This window comes from Bufo bufo, chromosome 6, assembly GCF_905171765.1.
Source record: "Bufo bufo chromosome 6, aBufBuf1.1, whole genome shotgun sequence".
NCBI classification, from domain to species: domain Eukaryota; kingdom Metazoa; phylum Chordata; class Amphibia; order Anura; family Bufonidae; genus Bufo; species Bufo bufo.
This window is the reverse complement of record NC_053394.1, coordinates 71,375,220-71,400,929: the sequence shown is the minus strand read 5'-3', so window position 1 is coordinate 71,400,929 and position 25,710 is coordinate 71,375,220. Positions and strand designations below refer to the sequence as shown.

General features: G+C 43.3%; 1 protein-coding gene across 1 annotated transcript in view; it reads left to right on the top strand.

The window, feature by feature from the left end:
- LOC121005522 (steroid 17-alpha-hydroxylase/17,20 lyase-like) overlaps positions 1-23,609 on the top strand; it is a 33,040-nt gene extending 9,431 nt beyond the window's left edge. The window contains exons 2-7 of the mRNA XM_040438294.1: positions 6,339-6,568; positions 8,507-8,593; positions 15,626-15,838; positions 16,335-16,504; positions 17,777-17,880; positions 22,971-23,609. Of these exons, the coding sequence (XP_040294228.1) occupies positions 6,339-6,568; positions 8,507-8,593; positions 15,626-15,838; positions 16,335-16,504; positions 17,777-17,880; positions 22,971-23,248 (1,082 nt within the window). The 3' untranslated portion in view covers positions 23,249-23,609. The remainder of the gene's footprint in view (positions 1-6,338; positions 6,569-8,506; positions 8,594-15,625; positions 15,839-16,334; positions 16,505-17,776; positions 17,881-22,970) is intronic.
- The last annotated feature ends 2,101 nt before the right edge of the window (positions 23,610-25,710 follow it).

The window sequence follows — 25,710 nt, the reverse complement described above, 5'->3', positions numbered from 1 at the left end:
GAGTAGAAACTCAAAAAAAGTGACCCCATTTTAGAAACTACGGGATAGGGTGGAAGTTTTGTTGGTACTAGTTTAGGGTACATATGTGTCACGAGGGTATCAAGAGCCACGTCTGACTCCGTTATACCCGGGGTCAGGAAGTCGCAGCGGGTGGCTGCGCGCTCTATATCTAAAGATCACGTTGTTTCTTAGTGATTGTTTTCTGTGTTTGCCTTGCTATCCTTTTTGTCTCACTCAGGGATCCGTAGCTTCTCCTCCTCAGCTGTTTCTTGTCTGCCACTCCCAACCTCCTTATATTCTCCCCTCACACTTCTCTAGTTGCCAGTTATAGAGCTTCCTGCCTGGACATCTATACTGACCCACTGGAGTTGTGAATCCTGGTTGTCGTTCCAGAGTGCTACCCTCCGGATCCCTGTTGGGCTTATTGTTGTCTCCTGTTGTCGCCCACCTGGGATTATATGTTGAGTCTGTGTTGTCTGTCCTCCCCTTGGTGTTTTCCCTTAGAGCTAGTGGTGCGGACTAGTGTTCCCACCGCCCTGTTCACTATCTAGGGCTCAGCTCAGGGAAAGCCAGGGCTTTAGGCACGTGATCGGCGTACGGGTGAGGAACCCGTCTAGGGACGTCAGGGCAGCCAGGTGCCAGCCGCAAGGTGAGTCAGGGGTCACCACCTTCCCTCTCACTTGGGCAGGGCCTTCCTCGTTCCCTCCCTCTGTGTCACGTATGTGATAGCCACGCCGACCGTGATAATATGATTTTTGGTTGCTCTATATTACACTTTTTGTGAGGCAAGTTAACAAGAAATAGCTGTTTTGGCACCGTTTTTATTTTGTTATTTACAACATTCATCTGACAGATTAGATCATGTGGTGATTTTATAGAGCAGGTTGTCACGGACGCGACAATACCAAATATGATCCACATTCTGAAAGCCATAGTTTTATTTATTTTTTGGGCGACTGTCTTGTGTAGGGGCTCATTTTTTTTCGGGATGAGATGACTGTTTGATTGGCACTATTTTGGGGTGCATATGACTTTTTGATCGCTTGCTATTACACTTTTTATGATGTAAGGTTACAAAAATTGCATTTTTTACACTTATTTTTTACGGTATTTACCTGAGGGGTTAGGTCATGTGATATTTTTATAGAGCAGGTTATTACGGATGCGGCGATACCTAAAATGTATACTTTTTTTATGTAAGTTTTACACAATATCATTTTTGAAACAAAAAAAAATCATGTTTTAGTGTCTCCATAGTCTGAGAGCCATAGTTTTTTTCAGTTTTTGGGCGATTATCTTAGGTAGGGTCTCATTTTTTGCGGGATAAGATTATGGTTTAATTGGCACTATTTCGGGGTGCATATGACATTTTGATCGCTTGCTATTGCACTTTTTGTGATGTAAGGTGACAAAAAATGTCTTTTCTTTACTTTTTTTTTTTTTTTACGGTGTTCATCTGAGGGGTTAGGTCATGTGATATTTTTATAGAGCAGGTTATTACGGAGGCGGCGATACCTAATATGTATACTTTTTTAAATTTACTTAAAGGATAACTGTCGTATTTTTTTTTTTTTGGGGAGTATTGGATTGTGTTGATTAATATCACCTTGGTGGCCCTATTTCAACTTTTCACTGTGTATTCAATTACCCCTTAATTCCACATTTTTGTTCCCTGTACTTCCTACTTTTACCTGTGCTTAAAATAGGGTTGCTAGGCATGGTCCGTCTATCTGCGCTTGGCAGACGCTCCCTCACTCAGCAGAGCTGGAGAATGCAGAGTTGGAGCAGCGCAGACCAGGGAAGGGAGATATGCCATCTGCTCAGTGTATAAATGAAAGCAACATGTGGTAAGAGGACCCCTTTGTGCTCCAGGAGATTAACCCTTTAGGGGGGGGAGGGCTCTGGTTACTGACACTTTTGGGGGGCTATTGTTACTGGCTAGTGCATGTGAGGAGCTCAATGCATTGTGGGTAGTGAGGGCAGACAGGATTAGCCTCAGGGTGAGGGCAGTGGCGGCCATCTTAACTGAATAGTGAAATTGCAGTTTTATGCAGACTGGTTGCTAAGGGCTGAATTATATTAAATATGGGGTAAGTCAGTCTAATAGTAACTGATTCTGGAATATCATGTTATTAGTAACTACATATATGAAAATTGAAATTAGGGTCTAAATGTGACAGTTATCCTTTAAGTTTTACACAACAGCTTTTTTAAAACAAAAAAAATGATGTTTTAGAGTCTCCATATTCTGAGCCATAGCTTTTTTTATTTTTTCGGCGATTCTTACGTAGGGGCTCATTTTTTGCAGGATGACGTGACGGTTGGATTGGTACTATTTTGGTAGGCATACGCCTTTTTGATCGCTTGCTGTTGTACTTTTAGTGATGTAAGGTGACAAAAAAATGGTTTATTTAGCACGGTTTTTATTTTTTGATGCGTTCAAAAAACGGTGTTCATCTGAGGGGTTAGGTCATGTGATATGTTTATAGAGTCGATACAGACACGGCGATACCTAATATGTCAATTTTTTTTTACTTTATTTGGGGAAAATGACGTTTGTTTGTTTTACTTGAAACTTTAAATTTTTTGGGGGAAAACTATTTTTTTTTTCACTTTATTTTTTGTCCCACTTTGGGACTTCAACTTTTGGGGGTCTGATCCCTTTACAATGTATTCCAATACTTCTGTATTGGAATGCATTGGCTGTATGAGTAATACTGTGTGTATTAGGCTGCGTTCACACGGGCGAGATTTCCGCGCGGGTGCAATGCGGTAGGTGAACGCATTGCACCCGCACTGAATCTGGACCCATTCATTTCAATGGGACTGTTCAGATGAGCGATGATTTTCACGCATCACTTATGCGTTGCGTGAAAATCGCAGCATGCTCTATATTCTGCGTTTTTCACGCAACGCAGGCCCCATAGAAGTGAATGGGGTTGCCTGAAAATCGCATGCATCCGCAAGCAAGTGCGGATGCGGTGCGATTTTCACGCACGGTTGCTAGGTGACAGTCTATACACTGTATTATTTTCCCTTATAACATGGTTATAAGGGAAAATAATAGCATTCCGAATACAGAATGCATAGTAGGTGATCAATTGAGGGTTAAAAAATAAAAAAAATTAACTCACCTTCTCCTCTTGTTCGCGTAGTTCTCCCGGTCTTCAGTTCTTTAAAAAGATGAACTATGGGCTAAAGGACCTTTGGTGACGTCAGATCACATGCTCCAATCACATGGTACATCACCGTGGTGATGTACCATGTGATTGGAGCATGTGATCTGACGTCACCAAAGGTCTTTTAGCCCACAACTCATCAGTAAACTCAACTCAAAGGTCCTTTAGCCCACAACTCAAGTAAAGAAGAGACCGGGAACTTCGAGATCAAGAGGAGAAGGTGAGTTAATGAGTTTATTTTTTTAAACCCCTCCAGCCCTATTGTACTATGCATTCTGTATTCAGAATGCTATTATTTTCCCTTATAACCATGTTATAAGGGAAAATAATACAATCTACACTACAACTAACCCAAACCTGAACTTCTGTGAAGAAGTTCGGGTCTGGGTACCAGTGTCGGTTTTTTTCACGCGCGTGCAGAACACATTGCACCCGCGCGATAAAAACTGAACATCGGAACGCAATTGCAGTCAAAACTGACTGCAATTGCATTCCTACTCGCGCGGTTTTGCCGCAACACACCGGGACGCATCCGGACCTAATCCGGACACGCTCGTGTGAACCCAGCCTTACTCGTACAGCTTCCGGCCTGTGAGATCCAGGGGGCTGGATCTCACAGGCTCTTCACTGGAAGGCAGCGCGATGCCTCAGGAAGGCAGATTATTGTGAACGAATGCTAGTTCCTAATAATCTGCCCATGTAAAGATGCTGTAGATCACCTGTTGAATGGGCAAAATGCACGTTCATCGGGTAAAATGATCTTTAGTGTAGCACATTAAATCATCATTTGTGGGCAGCAGATCATTCTGTGTGAACGGTGATTGCCCAGAAACAATGAATCTGGATGAGGATGAGACTCAGACTAGACCACAAGGGAACAGGTCAATCCCTCGGTGGGCCCCTGACAAAGCTGAGACCCCAGTCCCCCAGCACAGCATGAAAACCAGCCTATATTCATAAAAACTAATTAAACAAACTACCAAATTTATTATTATGGACTCATCAGGTGGTTAAGATGACTTCCAGATACAAAGGCGGGCCAGCCAGCATCCTCTTTCCCCAGAAACCCACCTTTTCCTTGGTGCAAGTTGCTGCATGGATCTCTGTAATCATCTTGAGTGTCTTAATGCTACCTGCCACTATGTGAGCAAGTAGTAGCTGTACAATGGGCCCCTAGAATTAATTTTACTGGTGGGCCCTAATCACCCTAATCTGACACTGGTAGTAGCCATCACTCTTTCCCATATAATTTTGCATGTAAATGCAGTTCTTCACCACCACTGACGACCAGGCAGCTATCAGAAAGGAACTCTTCCCTCCCAACAATTGTCTGCTTTCTAGGCACATGTAAATGTGCCTTATGGCTCTGTTCATACCACGCTTTATGTTTACAATTGGTGTACCTACTGGAAAAGCTACCCGTGAATATGCCGGGCATATTCACAACCCCATTCACCGTCAAGCTGGTATTCACTTGATTGAGAGTCTTCCATTGAAGGCATGTGTTGAGGAATTCTCTCCTTCTTTGTTTGGACTTTTAGCACAGCAGGCAGTCTCACTTAAAGGGGTTCTCCGGGCTTTTAATATTGATAAACCTATCCTCAGGTCATCAATATCAGATCGGCTGGGGTCCAACACTCGGTACTCCCGCCAATCCGTTGTATGAGGAGACGGCGCGCAGTGCACACGTGCCATCTCCCTTCTCTCTTCCTGTCCGTTGCTGCTTTGCCATAAACAGCAGCGAGCAGGAAGAAAGAAGGGAGACAGTACATGCGCCATCTCCACATATAACTGATCGGTGGGGGTTCTCCACATATAACTTATCGGTGGGGGTGCCGGGTGTCTGACCCCCGCCGATCTGATATTGATGATGACCTGAGGATAGGTCATCAATATAGGAGAGCTCTGATAACTCTTAACTTTCTCAGTCAGACCATTCACTCTGACCAGAGAGGGAAGGGGGAACATTGACTTAATTAGAACATCACACATTACCCTGATCAGTGCACGGCTCAAGAGAACAATAGAGCGGTTATACTGTAATCCAAATTCTGCAACTACTATTTTCATGAGGATTACCCTTCAGATACTATACTACTTCACAGCAGCAGTATACTGACAATGTATTACCTACAGTGTTGGACTGGGGTGCCTAGCGCCCACCAATAAAATTTATTCTGAGGGCCCACTGTAAAGCTACATGCAAATTTTACCCATTCATACAGCAGCAAAACCCTAAAGATGATTAGGGGGGCCCCTGTAGTGACTTTTAGAGGGCAAGTTCCTAGGGAAGGAGGATATTGGCTGTCCTGCCTCTGGGGCTAGAAGTCATCTCAGCCCCTGATCCACCTATAATAATAAACTAGGTACTTTGTTAAATAAAATAAATTCTCTATATGTAGTGCCATTTGTGTAGAGGTTGGGGAACTCCGGGCTATTCACCTGTCCCCCCTATGCGCCAGTCTGAGCCCGATTACCTATCTATGTACAAGGTTTTATTTGTGTTGACTACTACAAAAGGCCAAGATTTTGTATTACATTTTCAATGATGGACGCACTACTAAAACGAAAAAGAAAAACGACCAAAAGATTTTAAAAAGTTTCCTATGAATATGGTCAGTTCACAAGGGTGATTTTCGAAATATACATATAAAAAATCTGCGCTGAATCCAAGCAGATTTCTACACCTCAAAATTACACCTTTTTTTTTTTTTCTTTTTTTCGTGTTTTTGACACTTTTTTTTGTTGTAAAAGATTTTTTCAGGCAGATTTTTTTTTACTTTATTCAATTCTATAGTACTTTTCTCACAAGCGTTTTTTGTTGTGTTTACACGCAAAAAAAAAGCGTGTATGTGCAAATGGTGCAGGTTTTTTCTGCTTCACATTAATTTGAATGGGAAAATCAGTGCTGATTCTACCCCAAGATAGAACATGCTGCTTCTTTTTTTACAGGCTTTTTTGTAACACGTGTAAAAAAAAGAAGCAAGTGCTGCTTCCCATTGAAATGAATGGAGGGCTGTTTGGAGGCGTTTTTGCAGCAGATTTGGAGCTGATTTTGAGGCCAAAATCTCAGTGCAAATGGCCCTTCCTGTAAGAAGCATCCCTTTAATTCCAGGATTGTAAGAAAATTACCAAATGACCTTCTTTTCTTTATCCTAGTTTCTCGTGAAGCCGCCTCTTTGTGCCAAAGCCTTACCACTTTCCAGACCTCACCATTGGACATGGCTCCAGAATTGGCGCGGGCTGTTACCAACGTAGTTTGCTCATTGTGTTTCAACACAAGATATAGCAAAGGCGATGAAGAGTTTCAGACCATGCTAAGATACAGCAAAGGCATTGTGGACACTGTGGCAAAGGACAGCCTGGTTGACATATTTCCCTGGCTTCAGGTATGGACATCATGGAAGGTAGAACTTCTACCATCTGTACTGCAAATTAGCAATGGAGATGGACATAAATGATGGGACAACTGTTAGGTGTGATTTTGTGTTACTTATGGAGGTTGTGAACTTCTTCCTCCCTACCAACGGCATGTCCGATCTTCCATAACGCAGTGGAACAGTTCGTTTTTTCCTACATCACATTTCTGGTTTTCTGGATGCAAATCGAGATCTAGCTTGGGCTTCTTTCACACTGGCATTAGGGTTTCTGTCTGGCAGGGGAACAGCCTGCCTGATCTGTACTAACGTTTGCACACGCGTGCCGCCGTAAGTCCTCCCCGGCTCCATTCATCCTGCGTTTTTTATCCGGCCGCCTCTCGCCATGTTTGCCGTGCTGCGGCCGCATCTCTGGCCCATCCCCATTATAGTGAATAGGGCCAGCGGGGACTTCCGGCAGCACACGAGTGCAAGCGTTAGTACGGATCCAGCAGGCTGTTCCCCTGCCAGAACAGCCTGCTGGAAAAGCCTAACGCCAGTGTGAGAGGAGCCTCAGTGCAAAGTTTGAGCAACCAGGAATGCTGGGAAATGTATGTCTGGAAGCCTGCAGAATTGCAAAAGCACTTCTGGAATACAATACAGGATGCAGCTCCAGATCAGACAAGATAAGTAATGTGATGTATTTACAACGTTGCGAAACTTTTTAATAATAATTCTATTGTATACAGTAAAATGGTGGACATAAACATTGAAGGGTTACCCCCCTCTGGACATTTATAGCATATTTGCAGGCTGTGCATTTGCAGCTCGTCTCATTCACTTCCATGTGAGATCTGCAAATAGCCAAGCATGCATACTCTGCTATGGAAGTAACTCAGGATTGGTCATCATTACCTGATCAGTGGGGGTCCGACACTGAGCACCTCTGCCGATCAGCTGTTTGAAGCTTACCAAGCACAGTGCCGTCCATTGGAAAGCGTCTGTGCTTGATATTTCAGCTCACTGGTGGAAATCACTGATCAAAAACTAACCAAACACTGACTATGTGAAAGCAGTCTTAGGCCCCTTTCACACGAGCGAGTTTTCCGCGCGGGTGCAAATTCTAAATTTTTCACGCAGCCCTGGCCCTTTAGAAGTGACTGGTGCTTCAGTGAAAAACTCATTGCATCCAGATGTAATCCGGATACAATGCGTTTTTCACTGATGGTTGCTAAGAGATGTTGTTTGTAAACCTTCCGTTTTTTTTTATCATGTGTGTGAAAAATGCATCAAAACTGATTGCAACCGCACGTAAAAAAATGAAATGCTGAACGCAAATGCAGACTAAACTAACGGAACTTGCTTGCGAAATGGTGCAGTTTCACTGAACGCATCCTGACACAATCCGTATCGTTCGTGTGAAAGAGGCCTTATAGCTTAAAAATGGTGAGAAATTGAGACATATTAGAAAACTATACAACTTTTCATGTATACAAAAATCAGGGCGATGTTCACACAACGGATTTTCCATATGTAAAAATCTGATGTGTATTTCCTTTAGAATCCACGGCAGATACCTGAGGCTGCAGTTTTAGATGCTGCGGATTCGCTCCATTATACCATAGAAGCACGCCGCTGCAGTTTCCATGTGAAATCCGCTTCAATAAGAGACCTGTCACTTATTTTTCCCTGCTGTGGATTTCAGTGCAGTCCCATGCAGATTTCCCACTGGCCTCAGTGAAGGGAGAATTTGATGTGGATTTCAGTGAAAAAATGTGACCATATCCTAAACTGTGTAAAACCAGAAAACCCCTTTAACACAGTGTGACAACTCAAGAAGCCCTGTCTATAGATACTGATGGTGCAGTGTGCTGCTTCCTATAGGCCTTGTGATTGCAGCCATTAGATGCATAATAAAAGCCTAAAACCAACAATAAGGGGAATAAAATGGTTGTCTTTTAATGTTGTCAGATATTTCCAAACAAGGACCTCGATTTATTGAAAGAGTCAGTAACAACCCGGGATCAGCTGCTCCTGAAGAAACTGAAAGAGCATGAGGTAGGTGTGATAAAAAATATGCAAAAATATTACTGTACACATCATATATGCATTAGTAATCATTTTCTCACAAACATGTTTATGATGCCTAGTATGCAAAATAGTTTATACCAGCCAAACCAGGGGCAGCCATGTGTAGAAAGCACATTTCTGGGGTTCTAGCCCCTCATCTGAATTGATTGGCTGGATAAGATACCTTAGACGTGGCACGCGTGGGGTAAAAGTTGTGGTGGCACTGTTTGGGTACGAGCACATGGCACGGCCGGTCTGCATTGTTAATGGCTGCGCAGTATTGCATTAGCTGCGTGGCCATTAACAATGTAGACCTGCTTAGGCTACTTTCACACTTGCGGCAGAGTGATCCGGCAAGCAGTTCCGTTGCCGGAACTGCCTGCCGCATCCGGCAAAACGGAACTCTATGCCGGAAAAGGAAAACGCAAGTGTGAAAGTACCCTTAAAAAGTTAAGTCTCATTATATTAATAAGGTCCCAAGGGTTCTTGGTCGCACCATGGCCACATCCTGAACACCACACGGCTGCGCCATGTGGTCCTAACCGTTTCTCATTAAAGAGAGACCTATTTTTTTTAGGCAACAGCACTGATTTAGAGATGCCTTAGATGCAGTTCACGGGAGATACTGTTTCACATTGAGGGGCAAGGACCCTGAAACAGTGATGTCTGAAGATGGGTCTCTTTCTCTCTTCAATGAGAAAATTCTAAAAGGACTCGCCAATAAAAAATTACTATGGGAAATCTTAGTTTTATTGTAGTTTCTCCTTTAAAGGGAGTCTGCCACCAAGTTTGCCATGGCATTAAAGGGAACCTGTCACCAAGATTTTGTGCATAGAGCTGGGGACATGGGCTGCTAGATGGCCACTAGCACATCTGCAATACCCAGTCCCCACAGCTCTCTGCGCTTTTATTGTGTTAAAAAACCTTTTTGATCAATATGCAAATGACCTGATATGAGTCCTGTGTCCGGAGATGAGTCAAGCGGAAAGGAGCCCAGCACCGCCCCGCGTCCTCCGAATCTCCTCCTTGCTGGCTGACGTCACAGAGCTGGAGGGCCGAAATCTCGCGATGCGCGAGCTAGCGCATGCGCAGTGTCGGCATCATGTTCAATCCCTGTGCTGGCATCAGCACAGGGAACGAACTACGCATGCGCTAGCTCGCGCATCGCGAGATTTCGGCGCTCCAGCTCTGTGACGTCAGCCAGCAAGGAGGAGATTCGGAGGACGCGGGCGGTGCTGGGCTCCTTTCTGCTTGACTCCTCTCCGGACACAGGACTCATATCAGGTCATTTGCATATGGATCAAAACTGTTTTTTAACACAATAAAAGCGCAGAGAGCTGTGGGGACTGGGTATTGCAGATGTGCTAGTGGCCATCTAGCAGCCCATGTCCCCAGCTCTATGCACAAAATCCTGGTGACAGGTTTCCTTTAACCGGCGGATGCGCACTGCATATATCAGTTTCTCTGCCCATAGTGGGCAGAGCACTGCGCATGCCTGGGCCCGGCAGTGAAGTGTGCAGAAGAAAACTGAAGAGGATGACGCAAGATCAGTACAGTAGGGACCAGAGGACACCATAGGGAGGGGTTAGGAGTGCAGATCACCAAGGGCCTGGGCACTTACAGCCAGGACGCCGCCCCAGGGCACTTGTGTGTCCTCATTTTTAACTTGGATTGTCAAAGTGAAAGAGAACCGAGGGCTGGGCCAACAGATTCAGAGGGTACACAATGCCACACAGACAGCGGTTCTTTTACAACACTTGCATTTACTGAACAGTTATAGTGAACAAGTAGCTGAGCATACATAAACAGAATGGTAACAGAGCATAAACCAACAGTAAGAATAATACTGTCTAACACTAACCCAGTACTTGCGTAATTGTCCCCAATGTCCATAAGGCAGCCTGGCTGCGCCTGAATGTTCCTGAGCAAGCTTTAATGTTGGGGTGCAATACTATTTGTAATCCAAAGAAGGTGAATTTTGTATCCTGCAGCTTTAATATATGTCCCAAAGTGTCACTGGAACAGTGCAATGAGATGTGACGTGGTAGAGCCGCACTTAGGCCCCTTTCACACGGGCGAGTATTCCGCGCGGATGCGATGTGTGAGTTGAACGCATTGCACCCGCACTGAATACCGACCCATTAATTTCCATGGGGCTGTTCACATGGGAGGTGATTTTCACGCATCACTTGTGCGTTGCGTGAAAATCGCAGCATGCTCTATATTCTGCGTTTTTCACGCAACGCAGGCCCCATAGAAGTGAATGGGGTTGCGTGAAAATCGCAAGCATCCGCAAGCAAGTGCGGATGCGGTGCGATTTTCACGCACGGTTGCTGGGAGACGATCGGGATGGAGACCCGATCATTATTATTTTCCCTTATACCCATGTTATAAGGGAAAATAATAGCATTCTGAATACAGAATGCATAGTAAAATAGCGCTGGAGGGGTTAAAAAAAATAAAAATAAAATAAAAATTTAACTTACCTTAATCCACTTGATCGCGAAGCCGGCATCTCCTTCTGTCTTCATCTTAGCTGTGTGGAGGAACAGGACCTGTGGTGACGTCACTTCTGTCATCACATGGTTCATCACATGATCCATCACCATGGTAAAAGATCATGTGATGACCGGAGTGACATCACCACAGGTCCTGTTCCTCCACACAGCTAAGATGAAGACAGAAGAGATGCCGGCTTCGCGATCAAGTGGATTAAGGTGAGTTAAATTTTTTTTATTTTTTTTTAACCCCTCCAGCGCTATTTTACTAAGCATTCTGTATTCAGAATGCTATTATTTTCCCTTCATAACCATGTTATAAGGGAAAAGAATACAATCTACAGAACACCAATCCCAAGCCCGAACTTCTGTGAAGAAGTTCGGGTTTGGGTACCAAACATGCATTTATCACGCGAGTGCAAAACGCATTACAATGTTTTGCACTCGCGCTGAAAAATCGCGCGTGTTCCCGCAACGCACCCGCACCTTTTCCCACAACGCCCGTCTGAAAGAGGCCTTACTGTTCCTTGGATACTTAAGCGGACTCGTGGAGTTTTCTCCCGGATCCACTGGTCCACTTCCGAACTGGACCGTACAGCCACGTGATTCCCTCAGCATTCACCAGGCAGCCTCCATCTGGTCTCTTCCTGCTCTGCCAGGAAACTCCTGCCCTTCACAGGGAGACTGTGTTGCAGCAAGTCATTTTCAAAGTGCAGCCTCAAACCTGCATTTACAGTTCACTATCACCCTTCTGAGGGTCCTACTAAGCCCCTAAATTAGCATTATTTGAACTTTGAAAGGTAAAACTGAATATAACTATTCTATACTGAACAACTCCATTGTAACTTTGTATGTACTTTGTCGCTATCTACTGACAGAAGAAAGACATTGCAGGCATGATACACTTTACATTCAATAGCAATGGTGAATCATGATTACACCCTTACAAAAGTTTTCTATTCTGCACAGGTCACAGAGCAAAAAAAACAAGGAAACGGAGCTCATAGTACTGTATAAAAAAATATGATTTTATTGTAACATGATTAAAATATAAAGCAATAAGTAGTATGCCGTTAAAAAGTGAAAAGAAGCAGAACAAGAACGCCACCCTGGAATAGCACACGTGTGAAATATAAAAGATAATGATCAATGAAGTTGATTATATATGGTACAGTGACCAGCCATTGACCAAAAATGCAGCATGAGTGACAGTTGAGTCAGCAATCAAAGGAGAACCTACATGGCAAAAAATGGAACAGGGTTTGCATGCGAGTGCAGCATAAGCGAAGTGAAAGCAAACCCCAATGATGACCAGGTATCAAAATAACCTGACTCTAATGCCGTATAGGTAAAAAAGGAAAGCAAAGACTCACCAAAAAAGACTGTGTGCTATATCACCCAGGATGGCGTTACCCCCAACGCGCGTGCGGCGTGCCTTCATCCGGGGGTCACGCCATTCACTGTGAATCATCTATTTACAGGCTCTCTCCACCAATCAGATGTTTAATTGTACAAACTTGTCCCCAGCTGTGCATGTATACTGGCGCGCGGGGCTCAAGTCAAACCGCGCCCCAGCTACCTCCCGGCCGGCGTCCCGCCTACACGTCCACATCACTTGACGAAGTCACATGATCGGACAATGGAGGCGTAAGGACGCACAGGCGGAGAGGCGCCTGGGGGAGGGGGAGAGAAAAAAAGGGGGGGGGGGAGAGGAAAAGGAAGGTAGAAAAATGATGTGACAGTGCATGATAGAGAATGAGAACATGATTGCCTTGATTACACTCAAGATTAAAAGTGTATATATTATATATGAAGGAAAAAAATCATGATGGGGATGAAGAAAAAAGAAGAAAAAGGGAAGAATATATATATATGCAAAGGAATATATATAAAAATATATATGTAAAGTTGAAGTATGCTCCAACAAAGGCTCGGTGGCAAAAGGAGCAGACAAAGGAGAGGTTTATTTTTTCGCAGGCATAAATAGGTAGAAGGTGTGAAGATGTTACATCCTATGGAAAAAGGAGGGAGAGAGCATGTTAGAAAAATTTATAAAAAATAACTAAAAAAGTAAAAAAATAATGATGGATCACAGGCGTGGTCCCAGCGGTTACAAGGAAGGATGAGAAACCCAAATTGTCATTTAGGTTCCTGGGGCTAAGTCCCAAGAGTCAAATCCAGCGGCTCTCCTTTTGAGCTAGCCTCTTGGATACATTGCCTGCACGTAAATCGACCTGAACACAGTCAATCCCTCTAACCTTTAGAAGTCTGGGATTACATGAGGTGAAACTCCTTAAATGTCTTGCAATTGGTTTCGGAACTTCATCCTCCTTATTTCCTGTGCATTAAGGATATCCTTTACATGTTCACGTACGCAAATCTTTAGTTCGCGTGTTGTCAAGCCCCACATATATCTTAGGGCAGGGGCATGACGCATAGTATACTACCCTAGAACTAGAACATCTAAGAGAATGGGTGGATCTTAAAGGACCTAGTTCCAGAGGAATCCACAAAGTCAACTGCTCGTTCCATGTTAGGACATGCGGCACATCTGCCACATGGTCTAAAACCAGTTCTTGGTCTGCCTTGTACCAACACAAAGTTGGGGAGATGCTGGTTGTAGATAGCTTCTGACTAGATTATCTCGTAGCGTACAGGTCACAGAGAAGCCTAGAAAACTCTCCATAGAATCAATGAGGTCCCCTCCTGACCATTGTGTCCATGGACCATGGGCTGCCATAAAGCAATTTTCTTAATACCTTCTAAATCAGGGATGAGCAACCTCCGGCACTCCAGCTGCTGTGAAACTACAACTCCAGCATGCACATGGCTGCTTTTGTAACTCCCATAGAAGTGAAGGGAAGATTCTGGGAGTTGTAGTTTCAGAACAGCTGGGAGTGCCGGAGGTTGCTGTTCCCTGTTCTAAATGCTATTAAAGGGGTTTACTGAGATTTTTATACTGATCACCTATCCTCAGGATAGGTCATTACCAGAGGAATAGCTAAAGGGGATGCAGAGGTAGCAGGTGCTACCGGGCCCAGGAGCCTGAGGGGACCTAAAGACCCTTGTGTCGCATAAGACACCGATATTATAGAAAGTACATGCTGGTCAAGTTACACCTCTGGCTGGAGGGAAGGGGTTGGGTCAAGAATTTGGCATGGTGGGGATGCAGTTTAAATTTTTGCCTCAGGCAGCATGAAGGCTATGTGCTTCCCTGCCCCTGGCCACAAGGGACTGAGGGAAGGGGGGCCCAAGATGAACTCTTGCACCAGGGCCCATGAGCCTTTAGCTACGCCCCTGGTCATTAGTATCTACTCAGTGGGGTCTGACACTTGGGACCCCTGTCTATCAGCTGTTTGAGAAGGCACTGGGATTCCTGTGAGTGCTGCGGCCCTCTCCATGCTCACTAGGCACAGCGCTGTACATTATATAGCAGCATGATACCAAGCTGTGCCTGGGTGAGCAATGAGAGGGCCGCAGCGCTCACAGGAATCCCACTTCCTTCTCAAACTGCAGATCAGCAGGGGTCCCGGGTGTTGGACCCCCACCAATTAGATACTGATGACTAGGGTTGAGCGAATCAAAGTGGTACCTTGGAACCGAACCAGAGTTCAGGAAATAGTTTTTTACAGTACAAATTAATTTATGAAGTTATTGCGCGAAGTCTCGCAAGACTTCCTGAAGCAATAACTTTGGCTCATTGGAGCCAATGGATTCTAATACTGTACGGAGCTCCTGCTCCGTACAGTATTAGAACAAATTTTTATGTGAATCTACTTCGGATGTTTCATCTGAAGTCTATTTTGCTCATCCCTACTGATGACCTATCCTGAGGATAAGTTTTTTCATCTCTAGATATTGACATGAAAAAATAACATCACCAAAATTCTTAAAATATGTTTAACATAAAAAACATGATTTAATCAACAGGTCTTTGTCTAATGACACATTCCCTTTAAATCCTCCTATCTCACTCCTCTGTCCTAATCGCCTCTCCTACCTTCTCACCATTACACTCCCTTTGTCTCACCAACAATCTCCACCACCTGGTGCCACCAGCCAATGCCATCTATATTATACTCCTGTTCTTGGAGGCAAAATGGCCCCCGTTATGGCTCCTTGCAGGCATTCGAGCCCACTGGTCACTCTTTAGGATCAGTAAGGACATTGTACCATCACAATTTTGAGAATGTGAGTCCAGAAAAAGCACTTGTCACTGGCAGTGGGTATCTGACACACCCTGAAATGCTAGGATTGCTCTGAAGTTGCCTCCATAACGTGGAAAACTCAACATTTTGCTTGTAATGGGAAAACAATACAGATCGGCTGTGGCCATCCACCCTAGTAATGTCCCGAGTGTAACAATACTAATTATATATTGCGTCTTGTAGGAGGTTATAATGGTTCTTTCACATAGTAGCACCATGTCCTTGTCTTTACATTGCTGTTCCCAGTAGTAGTAATACATCTGAGCATGTGTTTGAGGCATCTGGTTCCTGATATTCCTTTCCATATGTTGCAGGAGGCATTTTGCAGTGAAACGGTCAATGACCTATTAGACGCTCTTCTGAAAGCCAAACTCAGCATGGAAAATAACAACAGCAATATCTCCAATGATGTGGGGCTGACAGAGGATCACATCCTGATGACCGTTGGGGATATATTTGGAGCAGGAGTAGAGACAACCTGTACAGTGATGAAATGGGCAATTGCATATTTATTACACTACCCAGAGGTAGGGGTATTAGTATTTAGTAGATATTTTTGCGTTATCTTATTAGAGTCAGAACTGGTTCAAAAAAATGTTGTCAAATTTTTGCAATGGGATCTGCACATGACTTGCGGAGTGGATTTTTAATTTGCACCATGTCAATTTATGTGGTAAATGTCCACTACAGATTTCAATCTTTGCAAAGCAGAGGGTGAAATATGCGGCAGGCCTGCAGCATTGACGCAATGAACTTCGCAACACACCCTAAAAAAATAGTTTTCTTATTATAACAACCCCTTCTGAATCCAGCATTATCAATGTGTATAAGCCGCCAATGATCAGCTATTTTCGGCAGGTGCCGCTGTAGGAGAAATATACTGTAGTGTTACATGGTGGATACTCAAATCTATATTTGTCATGAATGATTTGGGGACCCCCTCTACAATATCCATGTGAAGAAGGGTTGTCTTTGTGGGACAATCACTTTAATCATAAAGGTCGTTGTATTTATACATTATAGGTACAGAAGAAGATCCAGGAGGAAATGGATGCGAAGGTGGGATTTGGGAGATGTCCACTACTAAGCGACAAAAAAATCTTACACTATTTAGAGGCCACCATAGCTGAAGTTCTAAGGATTCGTCCTGTCTCCCCTCTACTGATTCCTCATGTAGCTATGAAAGATACCAGGTGGGAATTTACATGAATCTTGCCACATGGTGGGAAGACAATATAAAACACTTTGAAAGATTGACTATGTTTTGCTACTTAATGGACTGCACTTTAAAGGGGTAGATCTACATTTTAACAACCATATTGTTGACATATGATTATAGTCCTTTGGGGGGGGGGAATTTGAACAGTTTGGATATATTTTTTGTCTGTATGATTAGCATCGTCATCATTATAAAATGTCATACTCCACCCCCTTAGGTCCTGCACCATGCATAGCACAATGTGCTTGTTCTGTCCAGTATGCATGGTTGGCTGATTTAAAGGCTATGGACACCTTTTGGGAGCAATTTTTTTTATATTTTTTTGTTTTGTTATTGCATTGTGCTCATTTTTAGCTAAAATATGTATTTTTTTCAATATTTAGCCCCTTTCTCTGTACAGCTTTGAGATTCTCTAGCACCATGATCTGTTTATACTGTTTCCCATCCGGCAGCTCAGTTAACGAGTCCTTATCTCTGATCTCCTGACGTCATAAACACTCATTATAGCTCAATTCTTATCTTACTGATGAGAATATGTGTTTATGAGCAGAGAGTAGTTCAAAGATAAGGCAACTACAAAGCTGGCAGATAAGATCTCAAAGTGAAAGTAAAGGGCCCTTTACACGGGCCAAGAATCACATAGATCTCGCTCATAGTAATGCTCGTTAGCGATGATCGGACGGTGTAAATGTAGCGCTCGTTCAACGGGTAATTGGATTGTTTGTGCGAACACAAAAATCCTCGTTTCCCAACAGCAGATCGTGCTGCGTAAACATGATCTGCTGCTAGGAAACAACAAGTCGTTATGGGGAACAGCAATGGCATTAGCGATCACTTCTCTCCATCTTTAGAGGAGATCGCTGTATGTAAATCTCCTCCACCGGGAACCCTACCTTCCTGCTAATCTGCTGTAATATCGTCCCGTGTAAAGGGACCTTAAGATGCTCACATCTAGGCAAAGAGTTAACCCTTTATAACAAAAATTGCTGATTTTTCTTTTAACAAAGACCACTTGAAAAAATTATTTTTAGCCCAAAATGAGCAAAATGCAATCATAAATTTTTTTTACTCTGAAGGTGACCATAGCCTTTAAGCATAATAATAGAGGGGAAGGCAGTGCTAATTACCAATGGAAACACGTCTGCTAGTTTGACACATCCTAACATTAACAATATGTGAAGTATACTTACTGCTCATACATAAGATGATATTGTACATCATATAGATATTTATATTTCTTTAATAGCATTGGAGAATACACCATACCTAAAGACACCCGGGTGGTTGTAAATCTGTGGTCCATGCATCACGACGAGAAGGAATGGGTGCACCCTGGAGACTTTAATCCAGGTTTGTGGAAAATTTTTATAGAAATCATTTCGAAAACCCAATGAATTATTGAAAATTGTGAAATTTGTGAAACATAAGTTCACGTGAACAACCATCTGCAGAGGAAACATCTCCTACTCTTCAGATAAAATCTGATATGATAATCAGGAAAGTCAATCAGTAAGGATTGCTATGTTGCCGTAGAAACATAGATACAGTAATTGTTATTGATGCTCTTTATCAGTTATATCTGCCTCATTATCCATGTCTTTATGACAGTCTTTATTGAAGTTCTTAGTTTTCCACACTGTAGCCTAAGAGCTGAGCTATGACCATAAAAGAGATCAGACTGCTGGGTGAAAGGTCGACCCCAGAGAACGATGGTCTCTTCAACCTTGTCCCTTGGTTGTACAGTCCTGATCAAAAGTTTAAGACCACTTGAAAAATGGCAAAAAATCATATTTTACATTGTTGGATCTTAACAAGGTTCCAAGTAGAGCGTCAACATGCAACAAGAAGAAATGAGAGTGAGACAAAACATTTTTTGAGCATTCAATTAATTGAAAATAACGATTAAACTGAAACAGGCTGTTTTTCAGCTGATCCAAATTTTAGGACCACATGCCTTTTTAAAAGGCCAAATCTGTGCAAAGATGTGGATTCATTGTCATGGGGTGCTTTTTCCTTCAGTGGAACAATGGAGCTTCAGGAAGTGCAGGGGCGTCAAACGGCCGCTGGCTATGTCCAGATGTTGCAGAGAGCATTCCTCATGACTGAGGGCACTCGTCTGTGTGGTAACGACTGGGTTTTTCAACAGGACAATGCTACAGTACACAATGCCCGCAGGACAAGGGACTTCTTCCAGGAGAATAACATCACTCTTTTGGCCCATCCTGCGTGTTCCCCTGATCTAAATCCAATTGAGAACCTTTGGGGATGGATGGCAAGGGAAGTTTACAAAATGGACAACAGTTCCAGACAGTAGATGGCCTTTGTGCGGCCGTCTTCACCACTTGGAGAAATGTTCCCACTCACCTCATGGAAACGCTTGCATCAAGCATGCCGAAACAAATTTTTGAAGTAATCAACAATAACGGCGGAGCTACTCATTACTGAGTTCATGTTTGGAAGTTGGATTTCTGTTTTGGGGGGGTTTCGTTTTTGTTTTTTGTTTTTTTAGGTGTGGTCCTAAACTTTTTTGATCAGCTGAAAAACAGCCTGTTTCAGTTTATTCGTTGTTTTCATTAAATTGAATGCTCAAAAAATGTTTTGTCTCACTCCCATTTCTTCTTGTTGCATGTTGAAGCTCTACTTGGAACCTTGTTAAGATCCAGCCATGCTAAATAGGATTTTTTGCCATTTTTCAAGTGGTCTTAAACTTTTGATCAGGACTATCACTTCTGATGCAACCAATCCTTTGAATGGGAATCTGTAAAAGTTCCATATCATACACAGGGAATTGTAGGGTTTTTTCGGTGTTTTCACGAGCAGGCAATGGTATAAAAAAAAATTAAATCCCCCACCTGCAACTTTCCAGTCCCACTGCTTCAGTCCCCTCTGCTCTGGTCCCCAGTGGTCCTGCAGGCATGACATCATGTGTGGCATCCAAACACTGGCCTCACCGGTGCATGGGGTGGCGTGCTTAAAAGGGTGCAGGTTATTTATTTTATGCCATTGCCTACTCTTAGCCAAATTTTTTAAAACTCTGGATAACCACCTTTATGTCTGGTATACATTTCAAAATAAAATTCAGAAAGTAACATGTCTGGGGCAGCCAGGCGCTTCCATGTTAAGATGTACAGGAATGAGGTCTCCCAGGATATTTCTAGGATATGCCACCAATGTCAGATAGGTGCGGTTCCCACTTTTGGGACCTGCACCTATCATTAAAATGGGACCCGCAAAGGAGAGTGTACCATGCATGTGCGGCATACACTCCATTCACTTCTATTAGAGTTTCTAAAAGGGCTGGGCGAGTGCGCTCGGTTACTTTCGGAACTCCCCTAGAAGTCAATGGAGAGTGCACTGTGCAAGTGTGGCCCCCAGTCCATTCACCTCAATGTAAGTTCTGGAAATAGCCTAGCCGATGCTTGGCTATTTTCAGCACTCCCATACAAGTGAATGAAGACCGGCTGAGCTGTCGCATTCACGGAGCCCAATTCTCTGGGACCCGCACGTCTCTGACATTGGTGGCATATTTTAGCATTATGCCACCAATATCTTAGATGGACAAACCCCTTTAAAGGGGTTCTGCAGTTTATTTTAAACTGATGATCTATCCTCTGGACAGATCATCAGCATCTGATCAGCGGGGGTCCAACACCCGGGACCACTGCCGATCAGCTGTTTGAAAAGGCAGTAGCGCTGCGGCCTTCTCACTGTTTACCACAGGCCCAGTGATGTCACGACTAGTATCAATGGCGTGGGCGGGGCTAAGCTCTGTTCACTTGAATGGAGCTTAGCCGCGCCCAGGCCAGTGATACTAGTCGTGGCGTCACTGGGCCTGTGGTAAACAGCAAGAAGGCCGCGGTGCTACTGTAAGCCGCTGCCTTCTCAAACAGCTGATCGGCGGGGGTCCCAGGTGTCGGACCCCCGCCGATCAAATGCTGATGATCTATCCAGAGGATAGATCATCAGTTTAAAAAAACTGCAGAACCCTTTTAACCACCTCAGCTCCCCTAGCTTAAACACCCTTAATGACCAGACCACTTTTTACAATTCTGCACTACACTACTTTCACGGTTTATTGCTCGGTCATGCAACTTACCACCCAAATGAATTTTACCTCCTTTTCTTCTCACTAATAGAGCTTTCATTTGGTGGTATTTCATTGCTGCTGACATTTTTTCTGTGCCCCTCACGGAATACCTTGGGGTGTCTTCTTTCCAAAATGGGGTCACTTGTGGGGTAGTTATACTGCCCTGGCATTTTAGGGGACCTAATGAGTGAGAAGTAGTTTGAAATCAAAATGTGTAAAAAATGTCCTGTGAAATCCTAAAGGTGCTCTTTGGAATGTTGGCCCCTTTGCCCACCTTGGCTGCAAAAAAGTGTCACACATGTGGTATCGCCGTACTCAGGAGAAGTTGGGCAATGTGTTTTGGGGTGTCTTTTTACATATACCCATGCTGGGTGAGAGAAATATCTCTGTAAATTGACAACTTTGTATAAAAATTTTTTAAAAGTTGTCATTTACAGAGATATTTCTCACACACAGTATGGGTATATGTAAAAATACACCCCAAAACACATTGCCCTACTTCTCCTGAGTACGGCGATACCACATGTGTGACACTTTTTTGCAGCCTAGGTGCGCAAAGGGGCCCAAATTCCAATGAGAATCTTTACGATTTCACAGGGCATTTTTTATGCATTTGGATTCCAAACTACTTCTCACGCTTTAGGTCCCCTAAAATGCCAGGGCAGTATAAATACCCCACAAGTGACCCCATTTTGGAAAGAAGACACCTCAAAGTATTCCGTGAGGGGCATGGCGAGTTCCTAGAATATTTTTTTTTTGGCACAAGTTAGCGGAAAATGATTATTATTTTTTTTCTCTTACAAAGTCTCATATTCCACTAACGTGTGACAAAAAATAAAATTTTACATGAACTCGCCATGCCCCTCATGAAATACCTTGGGGTGTCTTCTTTCCAAAATGGGGTCACATGTGGGGTATTTATACTGCCCTGGCATTTTAGGGGCCCTAAAGCGTGAGAAGTCTGGAATATAAATGTCTAAAAAAATTTACGCATTTGGATTCCGTGAGGGGTATGGTGAGTTCATGTGAGATTTTATTTTTTGACACAAGTTAGTGGAATATGAGACTTTGTAAGAAAAAAAATAATCAATTTCCACTAACTTGTGTCAAAAAATGTCTGAATGGAGCCTTACAGGGGGGTGATCAATGACAGGGGGGTGATCAGGGAGTCTATATGGGGGTGATCAGGGGTTAATAAGTGACAGGGGGGGGGTGTAGTGTAGTGTGGGGCTACTTATTACAGAGCTACCTGTGTCCTCTGGTGGTCAATCCAAGCAAAAGGGACCACCAGAGGACCAGGTAGCAGGTATATTAGACGCTGTTATCAAAACAGCATCTAATATACCTGTTAGGGGTTAAAAAAATCGCATCTACAGCCTGCCAGCGAACGATCGCCGCTGGCAGGCTGTAGATTCACTCGCTTACCTGCAGTTCCTGTGAACGCGCGCGCCTGTGTGCGCGCGTTCACAGGAAATCTCGCGTCTCGCGAGATGACGCGTATATGCGTGACTCTGTGAGCCGCCTCCAGAACGCGATCCTGCGTTAGGCGGTCCGGAGGCGGTTAACCAACAGGTGCTTCCTGTACATTGGTAGAAGTTGTGTCCTGAATATAGATATCTTTTGGCTGGCTACAGACATTTAGCTGACACCAGTCTCTATTTACTCCCCCATACACGCGCACGCTTAGCAATGGCGAAAGGGCAATAAGCAGTTTCCTGGCATTTCTAGCAGTGGTCTGTGGTAATTCAGCTTGCTCGATCCTCCTCTTCCTGGACACCTGTCATTGGGAGTCTCTCTACTGCAGCATAGACAACGGTGGGTTTAGCTAAATTTCATTAGTCTACTCCTAACAGATGCATATAATCTATAGACTTTGTCATTCAGTTTTTTTTGTTTTTTTTCAATTTGTCCACAACAATTTTGTCAGATTTTTGGCTCAGTTTTCCAGAATCACAAACTAATTATTTTGTGGTATCGGTAACCTCTGTTTTTCTTGGTAGACTATTACATTGGCCATAATACAGTACTTGGGAAGGAACCATTTTCTTTTTCTTGCTTTGTAAACAAATGTTATTTTTGAGCCTTTGAATCCTAGGCCCCCATACACATTAATGTATTGTCAGCCAAGCCGTCTGGCATTGGCTTTCACCTCTATCATCCCTGAAAACACATACACACTCAGCCAACCAGAGCTTGTATTATGTGTGTGGGACAGTCGGAGGAGATAGCTGTCGGTTGAATGATTGTTCGGCTGAAAGCTATTGAAAATGTGTGAACATCATCCTCAATGCTATACTATTATATAGTATCCCAATTCATATAGTCACACTATGTTACTACTTATGTATTACAGATCGTTTCATGGATGAAAATGGACACCGTATGTACTCGCCAAGCCAAAGTTACCTACCATTTGGTGCAGGAATTCGAGTATGCCTTGGAGAAGCCCTGGCCAAGATGGAAGTCTTTCTTTTTCTCTCCTGGATCTTGCAAAGGTTCACTCTGGAGATCCCTGAGGGAGATTCTTTGCCAGACCTGGAGGGGAAGTTTGGGGTTGTGCTTCAGGTGAAACCATTCAAGGTGACAGCAAAGCTGAGAGATGTCTGGAAGAACATTGACATCACTACATAAACCATGCACACTGCAATACATGGGGATCTCAGAGTACTTAAGAGTAATATATTAGTCAGGTCATGTGCGGGTAATCTGTTTTTACTATGTAGTACCACAATAGTCTCTCACTGTCATGTCAGGCAGTGGGGGTCTATGCATTAATGGTATGGGCACCTGGAACTACGGTACAATGCAGATAGCGGGAAGGCTTTATTACATTACAGAAAATATCATTTGTAAATAGATTTAAATTTTTTTGCGTTGGCGGCTACTATGCTACTAAAAACATCAATTATCACTGAACTGGAAATACAGTTATTGTAAAAAGCAATTCAAAGATAGACCTAAACACACACTATACACGTAAAGGTCAGCAAAAACATTCTACCTTTTTCAAAGCAACCTGAATATTTTTGTAATTGCATGTAATAAAAAATGTAGTATAGCCACTGAGTTATTCAATAAAGTATACATGTATAGCTCCACCTGCTGTTTGTTATTTATCCTTATTTCTCTGTCCACCTTGCTGAGGTATACGCACATGCTCAGTTCCATCCATGAAGTGCCACCAGCCATGTCTGCTGTTAAAAAGTTAAGAGAGCTGCAGCCTACTCTGGTTCATGCCCTGTGAGATACTCCCTCTACATACAGGGGTTTGATGCAGGCATTTGAAATGCAGCCATTTGAAATACATCTATTTTGTGCAAAGAAATATTTAATTTAGGCCTACACTGGTTCAGGCCCTGTGAGATACTCCCTCTACATACAGGGGTTTGATGCAGGCATTTGAAATACAGCTATTTGGTGCACCAATATTGAATTCAGGCCTACACTGGTTCAGGCCCTGTGAGATACCCCCTCTACATACAGCGGTTTGATTCAGGAATTTGAAATACAGCCATTTGAAATACATCCATTTTGTGCAAAGAAATATTTAATTTAGGCCTACACTGGTTCAGGCCCTGTGAGATACTCCCCTCTACATACAGGGGTTTGATGCAGGCATTTGAAATAAAGCCATTTTGTGCAAAGAAATATTTAATTTAGGCCTACACTGGTTCATGCCCTGTGACATACTCCCTCTACATACAGGGGTTTGATGCAGGGATTTGAAATACAGCCATTTGAAATACATCCATTTTGTGCAAAGAAATATTTAATTTAGGCCTACACTGGTTCATGCCCTGTGAGATACTTCCTCTACATACAGGAGTTTGATGCAGGCATTTGAAATGCAGCCATTTGAAATACATCCATTTTGTGCAAAGAAATATTTAATTTAGGCCTACACTGGTTCATGCCCTGTGAGATACTCCCTCTACATACAGGGGTTTGATGCAGGCATTTGAAATGCAGCCATTTGAAATACATCCATTTTGTGCAAAGAAATATTTAATTTAGGCCTACACTGGTTCATGCCCTGTGAGATACTCCCTCTACATACAGGGGTTTGATGCAGGCATTTGAAATACAGCCATTTTGTGCAAAGAAATATTTAATTTAGGCCTACACTGGTACAGGCCCTGTGAGATACCCTCTCTACATAGAGGGGTTTGATTCAGGAATTTGAAATACAGCCATTTGAAATACATCCATTTTGTGCAAAGAAATATTTAATTTAGGCCTACACTGGTTCATGCCCTGTGAGATACTCCCTCTACAAACAGGGGTTTGATGCAGGCATTTTAAATACCGTCATTTGGTGCACCAATATTGAATTTAGGCCTACACTGGTTCATGCCCTGTGAGATACTCCCTCTACATACAGGGGTTTGATTAAGGCATTTAAAATACCGCCATTTGTTGCACCAATATTGAATTCAGGCCTACACTGGTTCAGGCCGTGTGAGATGCACCCTCTACATACAGGGGTGGGATTCAGGCATTTGAAATACAGCCATTTTGTGCAAAGAAATATTTAATTTAGGCCTACACTGGTTCATGCCCTGTGAGATACTCCCTCTACATACAGGGGTTTGATGCAGGCATTTGAAATAGAGACATTTTGTGCAAATAAATAATTCGTTTAGGACTACACTGGTTCATACCCTGTGAGATACTCCCTCTACATACAGGGGTTTGATTCAGGCATTTGAAATACCGCCATTTGGTGCACCAATATTGAATTCAGGCCTACACTGGTTCAGGCCGTGTGAGATGCACCCTCTACATACAGGGGTTGGATTCAGGCATTTGAAATACATCCATTTTGTGCAAAGAAATATTTAATTTAGGCCTACACTGGTTCAGGCCCTGTGAGATACCCCCTCTACATACAGGGGTTTGATTCAGGAATTTAAAATACAGCCATTTGAAATACAGCCATTTTGTGCAAATAAATATTTATTTAATTTAGGCCTACACTGGTTCATGCCCTGTGAGATACTCCCTCTACATACAGGGGTTTGATGCAGGCATTTGAAATAGAGACATTTTGTGCAAATAAATAATTCGTTTAGGACTACACTGGTTCATACCCT